This window comes from Chelonoidis abingdonii, chromosome 2, assembly GCF_003597395.2.
Source record: "Chelonoidis abingdonii isolate Lonesome George chromosome 2, CheloAbing_2.0, whole genome shotgun sequence".
NCBI classification, from domain to species: Eukaryota; Metazoa; Chordata; order Testudines; family Testudinidae; genus Chelonoidis; species Chelonoidis abingdonii.
The window spans coordinates 222,386,589-222,405,226 of NC_133770.1; the positions used below are offsets into that span (position 1 = coordinate 222,386,589).

General features: G+C 38.1%; 1 protein-coding gene across 3 annotated transcripts in view; it reads right to left on the reverse strand.

The window, feature by feature from the left end:
• Positions 1 to 997: 997 nt before the first annotated feature.
• Positions 998 to 18,638, reverse strand: part of B4GALT6 (beta-1,4-galactosyltransferase 6) — a 46,163-nt gene continuing 28,522 nt past the window's right edge. For 2 of the 3 annotated variants that reach the window (XM_032785293.2, XM_032785292.2), the window contains exons 4-9: positions 18,150 to 18,274; positions 17,029 to 17,145; positions 15,336 to 15,523; positions 11,010 to 11,132; positions 8,533 to 8,634; positions 998 to 4,529 (exon numbers count right to left, since the gene is read on the reverse strand). In XM_032785293.2, coding sequence (XP_032641184.1) covers positions 4,382 to 4,529; positions 8,533 to 8,634; positions 11,010 to 11,132; positions 15,336 to 15,523; positions 17,029 to 17,145; positions 18,150 to 18,274 — 803 coding nt within the window. In that variant the 3' untranslated portion in view covers positions 998 to 4,381. The remainder of the gene's footprint in view (positions 4,530 to 8,532; positions 8,635 to 11,009; positions 11,133 to 15,335; positions 15,524 to 17,028; positions 17,146 to 18,149; positions 18,275 to 18,638) is intronic. The other variant, XM_032785294.2, reaches the window with a different exon arrangement.

An 18,638-nucleotide genomic window follows, 5' to 3' on the forward strand; every position in this document is an offset into this window, starting at 1 on the left:
AGATTTGCTTTTTCTAAAATTTTTCTGTCAAGCAGGAATTAATGTGGATAAATTCTACGTCTTGTGATATGACAAGTGGCAATAGATTCACGAATGGCTCTTTCGGCTTTTAAAATTACAATTTGTGCAAGCTCTCAGTGGTTTTTCTCTCTCTCTCACAGGGTGTCATTCACTGCATAGTCATCTTAGGCATGTCATATACTATTGCTGCTCTCATCAGTCTCCTTTTCTACTCAAATACAGTGTAGTGTAGAATGAAGCCAAGAATTAGGAAACCAAAGAATTAGGAAACTACACAATTAAGCATGAATGTCTATATTAGGTCAATTTAGGTTGTAGTTGATTTCCTATAATTAATGATTCTGCTGAATATTGTACTTATTACTCACATACACATTTTTCTGTTCTCCAAACACAACTCAGGAGCAAATGCTACAGTAACAGATTTATTTAGTGAATGTTATACTCTGGTAAAGTCAATAAACGTTTCTTAAAAATTTTTCAGTTACTCTTTCAATGTTTTTTTTTTGGTTCAGAAAGAAACCACTGTTTGAGGGTTGTAAAAAACTATACTGAAAGTCATGCTGGATATACTGAAGTAAACTAGAAATCTTTATATGGTGAATAAGATAGTCTTATACACAAGAATGTGAGCAAAAGATCTGTAATGCAAAAAGTCTCAGACAAAATTTTGAAAAGCAAATTACTGAATTATCTTCATTAGTACGATTGGTACGCTGGTAAGTAAAAGACAGAGCAATACTGAGCCCGCCAAAGTCGACTGATTTTTCCCTGATGTCGCAGTTTCTGCAGCTATAGGCCTACAAAAGACAAAACAGATACAATGATGACAAGGCGTATGGCATTCAGGATAGCTAATATTTATATAATTAAACAGCACATGCATATTTGTAAATAAGAAAAAGGGGGGGGGGGGAATTAAACAACCACACAGTCTTTAGAACATTATATTTCAAAAAAGACAATGATAAAAAAAGTACAAACATTTTCATGAACAAAACAAAAATAAAAGGTATGATAGTACACAGGAAATTGCCAGCAATTGTTTCAGTGCAGTTTTCAGTTAGCTTGCCTCAGCTACCTCTAAAAATAAAATCTTAAGTACACTTCCTCTTGCTGATATGCAATGTGTCCTTTTAAATTTTTATAATTGGCTTGTTTGTAATCCACTATAAGACTAATATATTATTTTAAACAGAAGAGTACAAAAATAGCCTAAAAGATCTAAGAATAAACATTTTGCATTCGTTTGTCAATATACTCTTGGTTTCAAGGAGAATATAAAATTTAATATTTTTCTCATTGTAATTTAAAATATGGCAGATGGGAAGGAAATTTAAATGAAAAATATCCACTAGTGTACTGACTGGACTTGAGACACTGTTAGTGTTTTTATAGCATTTCTACCTCTTAATTTGTAAAACCCCTTCAGAATCTCAAAAATTTTTTCTATGTGTCATGTCCTCGGTTGAGGAACAGTCAAATTTGCGATCTGTCAGGAACCAAAATGTCAGCATGAATTCTTTTCTGTTTTACTAGAATTAAGCATGTTATCAAAAGGAATGTGCATAGTTCTCAGCTCTGCACTTCATTTCTTTTGTTTGAAGGCACCGTTTATGTTAAAGTCTGCTACAGAACTGTACTGGGTTCAGACAGAGTGTACACACACTTTATTTTGGTGTAATATCAATAATAAGATAGCAGCCTTTAAAACCTCCTGACACTAAAAGGTACCTATCTGGCAAAAGAGATTGGTAAACATCTTTCTTAATATAAGCTGTGTCAATTTGGGACATAAGTAGTTTGTCTCATGTTAAAGAAATTACAGTTATGCCTTGTTAACCCATTTATATATAATTGTGACTATGTATTAAATCACAACATTTTCTCTCTCAGACAGTACATGATTAATCCACACTTAATCAGTTTGCAAAGCACCAGAAGATATTAAAAAACCCAAATCAAACATTAATTTTACTGGATGTCTTCCAAATGCATAACTGAGAAATGGACATGTCAATAAAAGCATGCTGGAGAAACAAGGCACAAACCTAAACTACCAAATGATGCATCACAAACAAAGATGCTAAAATTGATCGTACTGAATACCAGAAAACACTTCAAAATAAAGTCAGACATTTAAAAACTATTCCTTTTAACAATCCTGAAGAAAATGTGTTCAGCTAATGTGACATATGGATATAAGACCAAATTTACTTTGAGAATAAAGCTGCTTATTTAGTATACTAGTTATTGAGTTCACATCTACTAATCTGCCTCTCAAAATATTCAGTATGCTCAATTACAGAAATATATCACGTAGTAATACAAAAACTCAAGCATGCTTATTTTAAGGGTTTGTTCATTTTGTTAATCTTTTATTTTTCCTGTACATTAAATAATTTCTATAGCATACTATATTGACTAGATTTAAAGATCATTCCAATACAATATGAAATATCTCCTACTGCCTGCTTTCAACTACGTCAATCAAATCAGCAATTACCAATTGCTGATTTCTGCAAATTATTGGAATGTTTACAAGTATACTTACAACTTTCATTAAAGACTGGCCAGGGGCACAACTTGCTGCTGGGAAGGCCGTAAAAGAAAAGGTGCTAACAGCAAACAAACATCTGCATCTCACCATCTGCTGTGGTAAATCCAGGAGGCACACAAAATGGGCAGAGAGTTTAGATTGGTGTTTCTTGTCAGCACTCTTGCAGGAACACTATATAATAAATAATTTATCAATACACTGTTTTTTATTCTTCACGGGAGCAGAAGAAAGTCTTTGGTTCCTAAATCACTGAATGATTATGACAGTCACAAAACAATCTCATAGACCATCTTGGTCAACATTTAGCTGATTTGTGTTGCATTAACAGAGAAAAATGTTTCAGACTACCTCCTTACATCATATTAACTATGAATGTATAAAAATATTAGGCAAAGATAGTGTTTCTGAATGGGATGCTATTAGATAGCACAATAATACAGGCAAAGCAAAAGGAAAGTTAAGATTTATGATGAATAAAAACAGAGAGGCTAGATATTCATGCATTTAATACCACAAAAATAGACAATTATCTGGGATCTATCCTGGTCAGTCCTGAATACCCTCAACTGCACTGTAATGGAGTTGAGGGTGCTTAGCACTTTACAGGAAGTGCTCAGCACTTCAAAGGATTAGGCCCTTAATATCTACGCTGATTAATATATTACGGGGAGATTTTCAAAAGCACGCAGTACTGGCTTAATTCTGGTCCCACTGATCCTATCATAATCAATGGAGCAGTTAGGCCAACAGTGTGCTTTTAAAAATCCCACCCTACAAAGCTTAGGAATATATTTTGCTATCAATTCTTTAAAAAATTAAACTTTAACATTTGTCTTCCAGTGAAGATACATTTTTGGCTCTTCTGATTCTTGAGGAATAAAAGTGCTGTTTACTAGGAATAAAAAAAAGAAGATACTACCGAACTACAATACACAGACTTGAACACGCTGTTTTCGGCATAAAATCCCTGACATTGACACTAGTGGCACATGTGGAGTCAATTAAAGTAAGAGTTCCTGTATATCATGATATGCAACAACTTCAAGATTTTTCTAAAATGCACATGCAATATGCATAAACTATGATTTAGATGGCAAGCAGGGAATCATAGGATTTTACTAGTAATAAGTAAAATTAAAAGCTTTCTTCCTAATAAGCTTACATGTTAAATTAATTCTTCTATACTCGTACAACAGTTTACAGTCATAGCTGGCCATCAAATACTGATAGTTCCATCATTTCATACAAGGTATAAACTTTGTTTAAACACAAATATTTACATTTGTTCTTTCATGCTACTGAACACAGAAGGAAAACAGTAATATACCTAAATACATACTGAAGCATAATTTACCATATTTAAAAAGCTATTTGGGCACATTAATTTACATCACATATTTACAAAACACAATTTAAAAAGGAAACAAAAAGCATTCATTTAAGTTACAGTTTTTAACTATAAAAATTTCCTGGGAGAAAAGGCCTCTCTCTTGGCTTCCAAACAAGCTACAGATCTGTTTTCTGCAGTATATATTGTTGAGTGGCTTAAGAAAGAGAATATGGTGAAACAAGGCTTAAATATAGTAGTCCCATGCTGTAAACACCGAGTAGTAGCTGCTGGCATTTCTTTTCATAATAGAATGCATGGTAACACATGCAGTCATTTTTCTTCTCTTCCCAAACATCCTTCATCAAATAGTCAAAAAGACCTAATTTAAAGTCTTTTAATAGGTCTTTAATTTGTATTTTCCAGTGTTACAAGTTTTAACTCCAGGAGTATAGCTTGCCACTCCACTTCCATCAATAGTCTCCAACAGGAGCTAGCTCTGGTATGAGGTTTACAGTTATATTTTTATAAAGTCTACTGATGAGTATTTTAGGAGTATATATTAAATTGTTCAACCCATCAATATACTGACGCTCTTTGGAATACCTCAGGAGTTTATACCTGTAGGATAAGGGGAGAAGGAACAAGGGAAAAGGTTCGTAAAGAAACATGTTAAATTGGTATCAACTGTGTTATTCTAATTAAAGACAGGCCATCATTTATTTTGAAACCTGTTTTACAAAAACTCACTCTGGGAGCACTTTGTTTATACTACTTACAAACATCAGCTTTGTATGCATGAATTTTTGCAGTTTTATAAATTAGATTGACATTCAAGTACTGTTCATATTCCTAGACAAACATTGAGATTAACTACACAGCCAACATATGATTGTGATTAATGCGTATTAGTGTTTGTGGTCCCAAATTAAGAATGTCTACATTGCAACTAGACACCTGCAGCTGGCCCATGCCAGGTGACTTGAGCTTGTAGGGCTCAAGCTGTGGGGCTGTTAAATAGTGATGTAGACTTTCAGGCTTAGGCTGCAGCCTGAGCTCTAGGACCCTCTCATCTTGCGGAGTCCTAGAGCCCAAACACAGATGTCTAAACTGCAATACAACAGTCCTGCAGCCTGAGCACCGGAAGCCTGAATCAGCTGGCTTGACTCAGCTGCAGGTTTTTAACTACAGTGTAGACATACCCTTAGTGATCCCTCTGTATTCCTGCCTCAGCTCCCCAGGCAGTGCTGCCTCACTATGGCCTGGTCTACACTACGAGTTTATATCGAACTTAGCAGCGTTAAATCGAATTAACCCTGCATCTGTCCACACAATGAAGCCCTTTATATCGATATAAAGAGCTCTTAATACCAATATCTGTACTCCTCCCCGACGAGGGAAGTAGCGCTGAAATCAGTATTGCCATTTCGAATTAGGGTTACTGTGGCCGCAATTCAACGGTATTGGCCTCCAGGAGCTATCCCACTGTGCACCATTGTGACCGCTCTGGACAGCCATCTGAACCCAGATGCACTGGCCAGGTAGACAGGAAAAGCCCCGCAAACTTTTGAATTTCATTTCCTGTTTGCCCAGCATGGAGTGCCTATCAGCACAAGTGACCATGCAGTCCCAGAATCAAAAAGAGCTCCAGCAATGGACCGTATGGGAGATATTGAATCTGATCTCTGTATGGGGAGATGAATCTGTTCTATCAGAACTCCGTTCCAATAGACGAAATGCCAAAGCATTTGAAAAAATCTCCAAGGCTATGATAGACAGAGGCCACAGCAGGGACTCAACACAGTGCTGCATGAAACTTAAGGAGCTGAGACAAGCTTAATGGAAAGCCAAAGAATCAAATGGACGCTCACGGAGGGAGGAGGGGGGACTGAGGACTCTAGCTATCCCACAGTTCCCGCAGTCTCCGAAAAATATTTGCATTCTTGGCTGAGCTCCCAATGCCTGAAGGGTCAAAAACATTGTAGCGAGTGGTTCAGGGTATATGTCGTCAATCCCCCACCCCTGTGGAAAAAAAGGGGACAAAATCGTTTCTCGCCTTTTTTCCGATGTCACCGTATGTCGACTGGATGCCGCTGGCAGATGTGGTGCTGCAGTGCTACACAGCAGCACCCCCTTCCCTTCCTGATGGGAGACGGTGCAATATGACTGGTATCCGTCATCATCATCATCCCATGAGTGCCCCTGGCTGGCCTCGGTGAGGTTGGCAGGGGCGCTTGGGCAAAAACGGAAATGACTCGCAGTCACTCTCTTCTTTAAGCTTTGTCTCCTGAAGATTCAGTCCTGTCTGGAACATCATAGCAGCAGGAGGCTGCGCTCCCCTCCCTTCCCCTTAATGTCTAATGAAGATTCGGTCCTGCCTGGAATATCATAGCAGCTGGAGGCTGCCTCCCCCACACACCCATTTTATCCCAATAAATCAGTGCTGTTTCTTATTCCTGCATTCTTTATTACTTCATCACACAAATGGGGGGGATAATTGCCACGGTAGCTCAGGAGGGGTGTGGGAGGAGGGAAGCAACAGGTGGGGTTGTTGCAGGGGCACCCCCTAGAATGGCATGCAACTCATCATTTCTGCAGGATGTCTGGGGCTGACTCGGAGCGGCTGTTTGCTTCTCTGGTTCTTTAGCAGACTTGCCTGATATTCTTGGCAGGACTGACTCTACCTTTAGACAAAACTTAAAAGGGAATGACCTGAGGAGTCATTCCCATTTTTGTCCATGCGCCCCCGGCCAACCTCATCGAGGCCAGCCAGACGCACCCATGACAGCAGCAGACAGTACAATATGACTGGTAACCGTCTCTGCTAACTTGCAAAAAGCAAGGGGATACTGTTGGGTAGCACTGCAGTACCACGTCTGTCAGCAACATCCAGTAGACAGACAATGACAGCAAAAAAAGGCTGAACGGGCTCCATGGTTGCTATGCTATGATGTCTGTCAGGGCAATCCATGGAAAAGGGCGCGAAATGATTGTCTGCCGTTGCTTTCACGGAGGGAGGACTGACTGACGACATTTACCCAGAATCACCCGTGACACTGTTTTTTCCCCATCATACATTGTGATCTCAACCCAGAATTCCAACGGGCGAGGGCGACTGCGGGAATTATGGGATAGCTACCCACAGTGCAACGCTCCGGAAATCAACACCAGTCTTGGTACATGAACGCACACCGCCAAATTAATATGCTTAGTGTGGCTGTGTGCATTTGACTTTATACAATGTTTCCAAATACCAGTTTCTGTAAAATCGGAATAATCCCGTAGTGTAGACATATCCTATGAAGCATGGCCAAGCCAGTAGTGCCACAGGGAGCCTTTTAAACACTGATGCTCTAACTAGCATACAGCCACCACATAACTTCAAAGGAACAGTGACAGCAAGTGCCAACTAACTGACCAAAGACAACTCCTGATACATGGGTTCAGTTTCTCTCATGACACTAAAACTAATTTTCATGTTATGATTCTGTTCATTTTACTGAGTCAGAGACAGAGTGATTGCTTGGATTTTTTAATGCCACAAGAGTCCCAACTAATAGTGATATGGGCTGTTTACTTAGATTTATCTATGGTCTATAATCATATATCTATTAATCATTAGCCTCATTTTATTACAACCTGGTATCTGAATGTTCCTTATGCACAAAAGGTCAATGATTTTTAATAATATGGAGTATTTGAATAGAGTGATATTTCATTGTTCAGATTATTAGGGATAATAAAAGTTGAAACACTGTGCTAAATTTCTTAAAGAACCCATTTTAAATTACTTTTAACTCACTATTCAACAAATATATTTGTACATTCTTCTAAAAAATAATTCAGTACTCAGAAAATACAGACATGTTGGTAAGGATACACAGTATTTTTCATATATAGAAGGGGGAGGGGAGAAATCACTGTTTTATGTGCAAAAAACTCAACTCAACCTTAACTATGGAGCCATATTAGTGTTTCCAAAATAAACCATGGAAAGCTCTTTATGCATATACTCTCCAGAAGCTCAAAAACCACATCTTTTATACTTCCACCTATACAAATAAGTTCATGCTACTGATCACTGAGACACATTGTCAATGTAATCAGGCTTTTGCCAGCAATTTTTTAAGCAGTTATTATATGAAAGATACCAGACTGCTATAGCAAACAGGTTAGAGGAGAATATTTTCTTTTCAGTTTACTTTCTTTGTTCACTGTACTTTGTGAAGTCAACTTTGTTGTTTCCCTTATGTAGTCAGTATCCCCTGTTGTGTGAGTACCACACATTAACAGTGGGCTGGTAGGGAGAGGGGGAGACAAAAACTAAACACAAAACCGAACAGAAAAATGTTATTGTAAAACCACAGAAGTCAGCAGGACCTCCCACAGTAGATCTTTCACTTGAATTTAGCAATTTTAAATAAATTATATTTGAAGTTTATATGTCCCTTGAAAAATGGAATCTATCAAAATAAAAGTCAGTATAGCACCTTACAAAAGGTTCAGAAGTTTATGAATAGTTCTATATCATTGCGTGTGTGTGTTTGTGTGAGAATATGCTCCATATAAAAATCTTCTGTATTCCTTAGGTTTTAATGTTTGAACACATTGCCCTTTTTCTTACCGTCCTAAAAATTGGACTTCACCTCTGTGATGATGAGGAATGGACTTGTACTTCCCTAAGTCTCCCTCTGGTCTTGTTACATTGTATCCAGCATAATGAACCCTACAGTACAATAGTTAAAGATAAGTGTATGAACAAAAATGAATTTATTAAAAAAAATTAAGTGACTTACAGAAAAAGTGAAAAAAATAGCATTAGTGTTCAGATCTTAAGCCAACTCTTCCATTTGCTGACAACCTTTCCAATAAAAGATTGGATCTTTGCTTTACTGCTTTTAATTTTTAATTTAAACAAACAGTGCTATATATAGTAACAAATAGCAACTAGACCCCTGTCCCAAGTACTTTCCAACCTACTTCACACAGCAAAGAAAGAGATGACAGAGTGGGAGCATATGGAAATGATGAGGACTACAAGAGTAGAAACTTGAGATATGCTTTTGTTACATAAGATTGTTCCTTTTAGCACTACATAGTTGTTAGTTTACATATAATTTAATCATAAAAATTAGCAAATTAATAAAAATAACTTTTAAAGTTTGTTTACTATGAGCATTTAATGGTGTTTTTATATACTCAATTTCACTGTTCTGTTGATGGTCAACTACAACTCTGTGTCATAGGACAGCATGATGTCACTCACACTGCTCTTGGACATGGAAGCAACTTATGTGCAAGCTTTTCCCCAGACACCGTAAGAAGGCTTTTAGTAGCAACAGCAGCAGCAAAGCTTGGGGGGGGAGGGGGGGGAGCACATGCATAGAGAAAAAGGAGAGAGTAGCCCAAATATGCATGGTGTTATTCCTATTGTAACACTCAGGCCTAATAGGGAGACATCTCTTTAAAAGACCCGGGGGAGGAGAGGGGGCGGAGGAATGGTGTCTGGGTCATTGTTGCTAGGCAGATGTACAATCAGCATTCATGTCCAGAACTTTCTGGAACTTGGTGTGGTAGTTTTGGACATGACTAATAGGCTTTCTGTAGCTGGACTAAAAGTCCATTGAGTCAGGTCAAGTAGTCAAGGCAGCTGTGTGGTGGCTAGAAGCAGCTCAGTCACAGTAACAGAAAGCAAGCTGTTTTCCCTTAACTCTGAAGCATTTTGTAGCAGGTTGGTAATATTGTTAACTTTCCAACAGGGAAACAAGTTATAGGAGAAATTTTGAGGGAAAACTTAATTTTTTAATTGTATAACTTGAATGTTATTTTAGTCAAATTGTCTTAATTCGTATGGTTCAAAAACTCTTTCCTCATTTAAAATGTGTTGACGGGGAAAGAGTCATACAAATTTTCCTATTATTGCAGTGCTTTTGAGAATATAGGGAGTTGATAAACAAGGAATGTAACTAAGATTCTCAACCTAAGCTTTTGGACCTCTCAGGTACATCTCACTGTCTTTCTGTTGGGCTAACCTTTTAGATTTAATTTTTGTATATATATTTATGTATAACTATGAAGATAATGCATGTGGATTATGAAGTAATCTTGCTATTTAGTAGAAATTAAGATATTGTTTCTTTATCATTATAAATTTTTATAAAGTTGATAGCTTAATTCTTTAGTAATTTCTCCTCTCTTTTTGGACTTGATTGTGTGGGGGAGGCTGACCCTTACAAACCTTGCTGAAAATCGTCAAGGAATGAATTCTGGGTCTCCATGTGCTTTTCTATAGGAATTGTGTTGAAGCATTAGGAAAGGGGCAATACATTCTAGCCCACCCAAAGGTTACACTACTAGGCACACCCAAAAAAAGCCTTTTAACCATCAGGAAACCAAGCATAAAACCCTTCCTAGATATTCAGAACATATTATTTAAGGGGAGCTATATCAGAAACATGATTTTGAAATCTGAACACTTCATTAGCACTATTTAATTACAGTTCTTTTTAAAAAATAGCTAATGTCGTAATCTGGCTCTCCCCAGCACATATTGTACATTCACCTAGGGGGAGATATTCAAAGGTAGGAAGAACAAGCTATGTACCCAAATTCCATTGAAAGTCAATGGGAGTTGGCCACTTTAGGCACTTCTGAAACTCTGTCCCCTGGAGTTTAAGCTCTTCAGGGCAGAGACTGGTTTGCTTTATAAAGCAAACCAAGTACACACCTTTTAATTTAATATAACAAAACACACACTATAAAGAGTCAACAAACACCTGCTAACTCAAATACACCTTCTGCAAACTTTTCTTAATTTAGACATTTTAATAGCGAAAAACATTGATCACTGTTCAGGAGCTCATGTCTTACACCAGGGGTCAGCAACCTCTGGCACGTGGCCAGTACATCCCCCGGCCCGCAGCGCTTCCCGCCGCCCCCATTGGCCTGGGACGGTGAACCGTGGCAGTGAGAGCCACGGTCTGCCAAACCTGCCGACGTGGCAGGTAAACAAACTGGCCCAGCCAGCCAGGGTGCTTACCCTGGCGAGCTGCGTGCCAGAGGTTGCCAACCCGTCTTACACAATGTACTATAAACACTCACCTATTCCAAAGATCATCATCTTCTCCTCCCCATCCCCAGAAAGCATTTGGAAATCCATTGATCTTTTTGAATTGTTCCACTGTCAGTCCACTTACACCACCAAAGAACTCATTGTATGGAAGACTGAAAATGAGAGAAAGTAAGTTTTATTCTATCGATTTAATTTAGAGAAGTGAAAATCCTTGTTGAAAAACTGTTTCCATATCTTGCAGAAAAAAAAAAAGTCTAGGGTATGCATAGATGTTCAATATACCTATTAGGAAAAATACTTTACAGATCTTTTATAATGAAAGTTGGTATTAGCAAAGAATATGGAAACTAAATACACTTCTACCTTGATATAATGCTATCCTTGGGAGCCAAAAAAAAATCTTACCATGTTATAGGTGAAACCATGTTATACTGAACTTGCTTTGATCCACTGGAGTGCGGAACCTGCCCCCCCCCCCCGAGCAATGCTTTACCGTGTTATATCCAAATTCGTGTTATATCGGGTGGCATTATATTGAGGTAGTGGTATATTTTTAATAAGGGCTTTCATCTGCAGAACAGACAACAGCAGCTTAACCCAAGCTTCAGGTAGCCGGTTTTAGAAAAAAGACCAACTTACAGCTGAAGGGACTGTAAAACAAAGCTTTCAAAATGTGGTATTTTGACACTATTGAGTTGAAAAAGTTCTCTTCACCTGATTCAGCAGTAAAAGCTCTGATATGTCAATAATATTTCCAGTCCATTAACGTATTCTACAAAACAGGGAAAACTGAAAAAAAATCAAGCAGTTTAACATCTTAAATTAGCCTATTCTGGAATAATTTTTTAAAGTAATGGAAACTCCTCCTTTGTTTCAATTTTTGGAGAGCATAGCTAAGCACGTTCAAGATAATTTTAATCCTTTTTGCACCAAGAGAATATTTTTCTTGTCAGTAAATGCATGCTGACTACCATTACACAAGTGTTAAGTAATAAGCAGCTCCCCAACCCATACAGCCTCTACAACTACATAGCTAAAATTACTACTGTCGGTCACTCTTTAAATTTTAGGAATTGTAATTTCCTGATTCCAAACACTGTATGCACAGTGAAAGAAAATTAGCATGGATGTTCCCTTTAGCTGCTACCTCCTATAGTTACTGGACCAGATAGATCATCTCACCTCCCACAAGCTATCACAGAGGGAGGAAATTTCCAAGGATCCTCTTTCAGAAATGTCTGATGATTTAATCCCAACCAGAATAGTGAGGTTTGCTCCCCAAGTGGCTCCTCCAAATATGGATTCCTAAGGAGGTGAGAACCACCTGCAAGGAGGCCCAGCACCTCTACACCAGGATTCCACAGGTATTGTGCTAACAAGACTTCCTTTTACCCGTAGCTGCCTCTGGGACGCTGGGAAGAGGGAGGTGCTTGGTGGAGAAAATAATATAGCCCTACTTGTATTCTAGATAATGTGAGAGCAAAGAATGGACAGTAAGTGGACAACTATTATCCCCACATACCAATGAGCAAACAGACAAAAGAATAAAATGGACTCAATCTCCTGACTCTCAATCTCTACTAATTTTGGATTGTTCTACCTCTCATGTATTAAATTAATTGTTCTCAGTGGATCACTGATGTTCTGAAAAAACCTTAACACTGTGACGTTTTCTGTAGCACAGCTGCAGGATTTTCAGGGTTTTCAATGGTTTTTTTGACACTGAACTCCAAACACAGCAAGCACACACACACAAGTTGGAGAAACAAATTACAAAAGTTATCTGGAGCAACTGAAACTGTGAGAGTTGCAGACAAGTTGATATTTAGAATTAATAATGAAAGGAAAAATATTACCAATATAAAATTGCAAGGGACGTGATGTAATCCAGCTGCAGCATCCACATTACATTAAACCTTAATACTGCCTGAATACATGACGGGAAGCAGTCTATCAGTTGGGGGGAAATCTTTAAGAAGTGATTGGCAAAGTTAAAATACGAGATCCTCTGTATTAAATAGTACATTAATGCAAAGTTGAAGTGGGAAACATTTCCTACAATATTGCCAGTATTCCTATTCTCCTACTCCAAGATAGTGATATTACAATGATGGTAAGAGACATCTCAAGAAGGCACACACTAGAAGGAAGGAAGTATTGACACCCTATTACAACAGTTAGATAGATGAAAATAAAGCTGTTTAGGAAGCCAATATTAAAAGTTTACGAAAGCAACAGAGACCTTTTGAGAGCTGTAATTACATCAGGGTAGCAAACACAAACCCAACACTAAGAATATTTCTACAAAGGTAGACTAGCTTTTCCACAAAGCAGAAATATATCAAGAGCAGCTTGCCTTCATTGCCATGTGTATTTTATATAACCCTTTAATAACAAGGAGGGTGCTAAAGAAGGTGGTGTCTTTTTAATTTCGGGCTGCGAAATGCACCCGCCACCTTCCAAAGACTTGTAGATGGTCTCCTAGCAGGATTGGGAGAATATGCAGTTGCCTGCCTCGATGATGTGGCCATTTTTTCTGATTCATGGCCCGAACACCTAGAACACCTGGAAAAAAGTCTTTAAGCACATCAGGCAGGCAGAACTAACGGTTAAGGCCAAAAAGTATCAAATAGGCCAAAACAGACTGATTTATCTGGCACATCAGGTGGGGCGAGGAACCATAAACCCCCTACAGGCCAAGGTGGATGCTATCCAAAAGTGGCCTGTCCCAAGGTCAAAGAAACAGGTCCATCCTTCTTAGGCTTGGCCAGGTATTACAGGCGATTTGTACCACACTGCAGCCAAATCGCGCTGCCCCACTAACAGACCTGACCAAAAAGACCCAGCCGAATGCAGTTAAGTGGACTGATGAGTGTCAGAAGGCCTTTACCCAACTTAAGGCGATGCTCATGTCATGACCCTGTGTTAAGGGCCCAGACTTTGACAAGCCATTCCTAGTAACTACGGATACACTCTGAGAACATGGTGTGTGGAGCAGTTTTAATGCAGGAAGGACCGGATCAAAACTTCCATCCTGTCGTGTTTCTCAGCAAGAAACTGTCTGAGAGGGAAAGCATTACTGGTCCATCAGTGAAAAAGAATGCTACGCCATTGTGTATTGCCCTGGAAAAGCTACGCGCATACACGTTTGGGGACGGAAGTTCCAGCTACAAACTGACCATGCTGCGCTAAAGTGGCTTCATAAAAGGTGGAACAAGCTCAGTGAACCTGGCTGACACCTGACCAAAGGACCAATCGGGGAGACAAGATACTTTCAAATCTTGGTGGAGGGAAGTCTTTGTTTTGTGCTTTTTGTTGTTCTTTGTTCTCTCTTGGGATTAAGAGGAAGCCAGTCAGTAACCAGATTTCTCCAATCTTTCTGAAACAGTCTCTCTCAGGTTCCAGATAGTAAGTAATAGATAGAAGGCGGATTAGATTTGTTTGTTTTCTTTATTTGCAAATGTGTATTTTGCTGGAAGGATTTTACCTCTGTTGTTGCTGTAACTTTGTCATACTTAGGCTGGGGAGGGAGTCCCTCTGGTCTATGAAGCTGAGACCCTGTAAACATTTTTCATCTTGATTTTACAGAGATAATTTTTACCCAAATATAGTGATTTGGGTACGCTCCTGTCCTCCAAAACCTTCCCTGCGGGAACCCAAGAGCCCAAACCCCTTGGGTCTAATAAACCAAAGGGAAATAAACCTTCCCCTCTCCTTCCTTCCTCCAAGATTTCCCTCCTGGGTTACAACTGGAGAATCATGTGATTCAACTCTTTGAATCTTAAAGCAAGATGAAATCACCTTTCCCTGCCTTCTCTCCCCCTCCCAGCTCTCCCTGAGAGAGAGACACCGATCCAACTCCTGGATCCTAACAGAAAATTAACCTTTCCTCCCCCTTCTTCCCTTCCCCCACCAATTCCGGCGAGTTCAGACCAGTCCCCTTGGGTCTTACACAGGAATAAAAAATCAATCAGTCTTAAAAGAAAAGCTTTTAATTGAAAGTAAAGAAAAAAAGTAAAAATTATTGGTGGCAGCGTGATAAGATCTAAGCTAGGAATTAAGCTTAGAAGGGAACAGGCAGGTCCCCACTTTCTGGACGCTTAAGTTCAAAGTGGGAAAGAGACCCTGACACTTCTCAAAATATAAAAAATTAAATTCTCTTCTGTTCTTTCCTTTTATGATACTGTCAGTTAATAGCTTGTACAACATTTACAGTAAGAAAATGGCATATCTGTTGGTTAAAATCTTACATTTTTGTAGGTCGAATGTTAACTATGGCTAAGGGTTTTTTTTGTGCACATTCAAAAGACATTTCTGCAGCTTTTAAGAAAGGAAAGGTGAACTGCATTACTTACATGTACATGTATTTGTCCAGCTTTGCTGCAAAATGACGTGGCATCTCTCCACATCCATAATAATTTCGGTCATTTTCAGGTAAATGATCCACATCATGAAAAATTACACAGTCCCAGGCAACATCCTTCATAGCCTCTTTGAAGCCAACATTAAAGAGCATTGCACGGTTAAAAGGTTGTGTACCACTCTTTATGCAGAAACAAAGGAGAAACCGAATGAGGCAAGAGCAAGTAGACACTGCTTTGATATACAGGAAATTTACCAGCCTCCCCTCGTACTAGAAAGAAAAAGGTGTGTTGATACTGAGGCTTGTTATGCTTTCATTTAGTCACAGCAGCAGCAAGAATAGCGGTATTTCACCAACTCCATTTTCGTGCAATTAAAGAAAAATTCATCCTCTAGAATTCCTGCCCTTGAAGAGCAAGAACTTAAAACTTCTATTTAGTTTACATTAAGTAACATTGCACCATATTAATCATAAGCACCAACACTATAAGGAGCACTGATACTTGTGTTCAAATACAAGTTGTAGTTAAGTTTATGCCTAAGTATAAATGCAATACCAAATCACAAATGCAATACCAAAGTTGCAAACAATATTTAACCACTCAAAAATATATCTTGTTAAAACAAATCACACAATATTTATGAATTTCAACTAGTATGAAATATTTTGCTACATGTTTACAGTAAGTTAACCTTGTGATAGGACATATGTCCACAGCCTGATAAAATCTTGTTAGATAATTTTATTAAAAACCTTATTAAATCAAAAATGTAATTTGAACAGTAGTTCCCTGAAGATTGAAAAAAATTAGTTTACAAGACTTTTTAGTATCAGAAAATTACCATGTAATCAGATCTTTTTAAGAACACCCATTTCCTCACTCTCCCTTATTCTTTTTCCATTAAAGACTGAATGTATGCATGTGAAAGATGCAGAATTTACTGTTCTGGAAACCTAAATCATGTAATTAATGTATAGATCAGCTATGAATATAATACTGCCAACAGCAGAGCAAATTCCTCACAAACTGCCCCACCAATGTGTCATAATCCTGTTTTGAAGGGATAGAATCTTTAGGGGGTCAGTCATTCTCCAAACCAATTGAGGTCTATGCATTTATGATGAGACTACCTGCCAAGATACTAGCTGGTACCATTTGTAATGTGATCACATATTCAGTAAGAACTAGACAGAGTCCATCAATTCATTTAATGACAGCCAAATGGACAACTTCAAATGATAACTACTTTTGATAACTATAGATTTGAGTTAGATAAGAATATGCAATCTAGAGGTGTATATCTGAATAGCCCTTTATTAGTCCCTCCCCTCACTTCCCTTTGTAAATATCAGTTTTTAATTTTTATAGCTGCAAAGATAATGGTTTTGCACTACAAGCCTTACCTTTGTATACAATAGATTCAATGAGGTTAATGTTAACAGCTATAAAAATATCGCTCTATATTTTGAGAGAAATAAGATGTCACTGATCAATAAATCTGAGAAAAGAGTTGAGATTTTTGTTTGTATTTTACTTAAGGGATTAGAATGTAACTGCTTAAATATTTAGTTTCAGAAGTTGAGATTTCCCGATTCACAGAATATTCAATAGCAACATCAGACTCCAATCAATGAGGAAGTTCCAAGGAGTTAATTTTGATATACTATTCTAATTAAAGACTCACCTGTTCAACAACATAAAAGGCAAATTCCAACCGTTGCTTCTGTAACATAGGTATGAGGTGCCGGAAAAAAATTGGAAGATGTTCATGGCGATTGCGAAAAGGAATGAGGATTGCCACCTGCAGAATAAGTCAGATTAGAGAGAGTAATGTTAAGATGATATGAGTATTTTAAAATCATAATAAGTTAAATTAAATCTGTTGTTATGGATTTTTCAGTGTTTTAGCCGTAATGCTGAATTGATGAACTCTTCTACAAACTTTTTGTGCTCCTCTAGAAAGCAGCTAAACAAGGCAATACTTTTTACATACAAAACTATGATGCATTTTTCTAGTGAATAAGTCTACAAGTGAATTTAAGGGGTAATGCTGATGTCCAATCACATTTACTGTAAGCAATTTATTGACCCAAAGGACTGAACATACTTGGAAGAGTCACCACTGATTAAGGCAATACCTTTTTGACTACATTCATTGTTCTCATGAGTAATGTTCTAATCTGTGTATATTCACATTATGAGAACACTGAAATAATGAATTCATGTTGATATATCAGGGGTGGCCAGACTGCCTCATGAGCCACATGCGGCTCTTTTACCATTAAAGTGCAGCTCGCGGAGCTACCCATGCGTCCCCCTATTCTCCACTACCAGAGTGGGGAGGACTTGGAACCTCTGCCTTGCAGCAGGGTGGTGTGGTAGGAGCTTTGCCCAGTGAGGAGAGAGGTCTTGGGGCTTCAGACCTGCAGGGCACACCTGCTGGGGGTCAGGGCTTCAGCAGGAGCAAGGCTGAAGCACCGAGCCCCAGACCCCGGCAGGTGTGCCCTGGCTCTCAAACTTCTGAAGACTGTCATACACAGCTCAGAAGGCCAGTAAGTATGGCCACCTGTTATATATTAAAATGTCTACACAAATATCAAAATGTCCTTACCTTCCCTGTAGATATGTTTTCAAGTACTGAAATTTTGTGAAGGTTCATGACAATATTTAAAACTACCCTTCTTGGATCAAATAACCAGCACAAAGATTTAAATTTCTAAGAATGGATGCTTGTAGTTTTCAAATATTCTCAATAAGCAGGAAAACAATTAGTAGAAAGGACATCAGTAAGGAACTTTGTCTCACCTTCCATCGTGGTTTACAATCTTTTGGTTTCCAATGACCACCTGGCTCAATGTCTAAATCCTTTGAAAATACTTCCTGAATTTCATCAAAACTAATTTCACTCATGTTGATGCTGATAAGGCCTCCTAATGTAGTGAGAAATATGAAAAATATTTATTCATTGTAATTAAAGTGTATAAGTCTAACAGTGTTTTTAATTTGTTCCATCAGAGACACTGTACAGAAGTAATCCAAGAAATGGTTATTATGATTACCTACTGGTAAATGGAGTTCTAGTTCTGACTCATTTCTTCCAGAATATTTAGCGTATATAGGAATGGAGTTTAGTTTTTTCTAAAGAAATTAAAAACATATTCCTCTGCAAAAGCCTGTAAAAGAATTCTGTAATTTTGTTTTTACAGAACATTCTACAATAGTTAAAATACAGCTAAAACTTCTAATCAATATTGATACATACCCAAATTTTGCAACAAGATATTTAGTAGACAA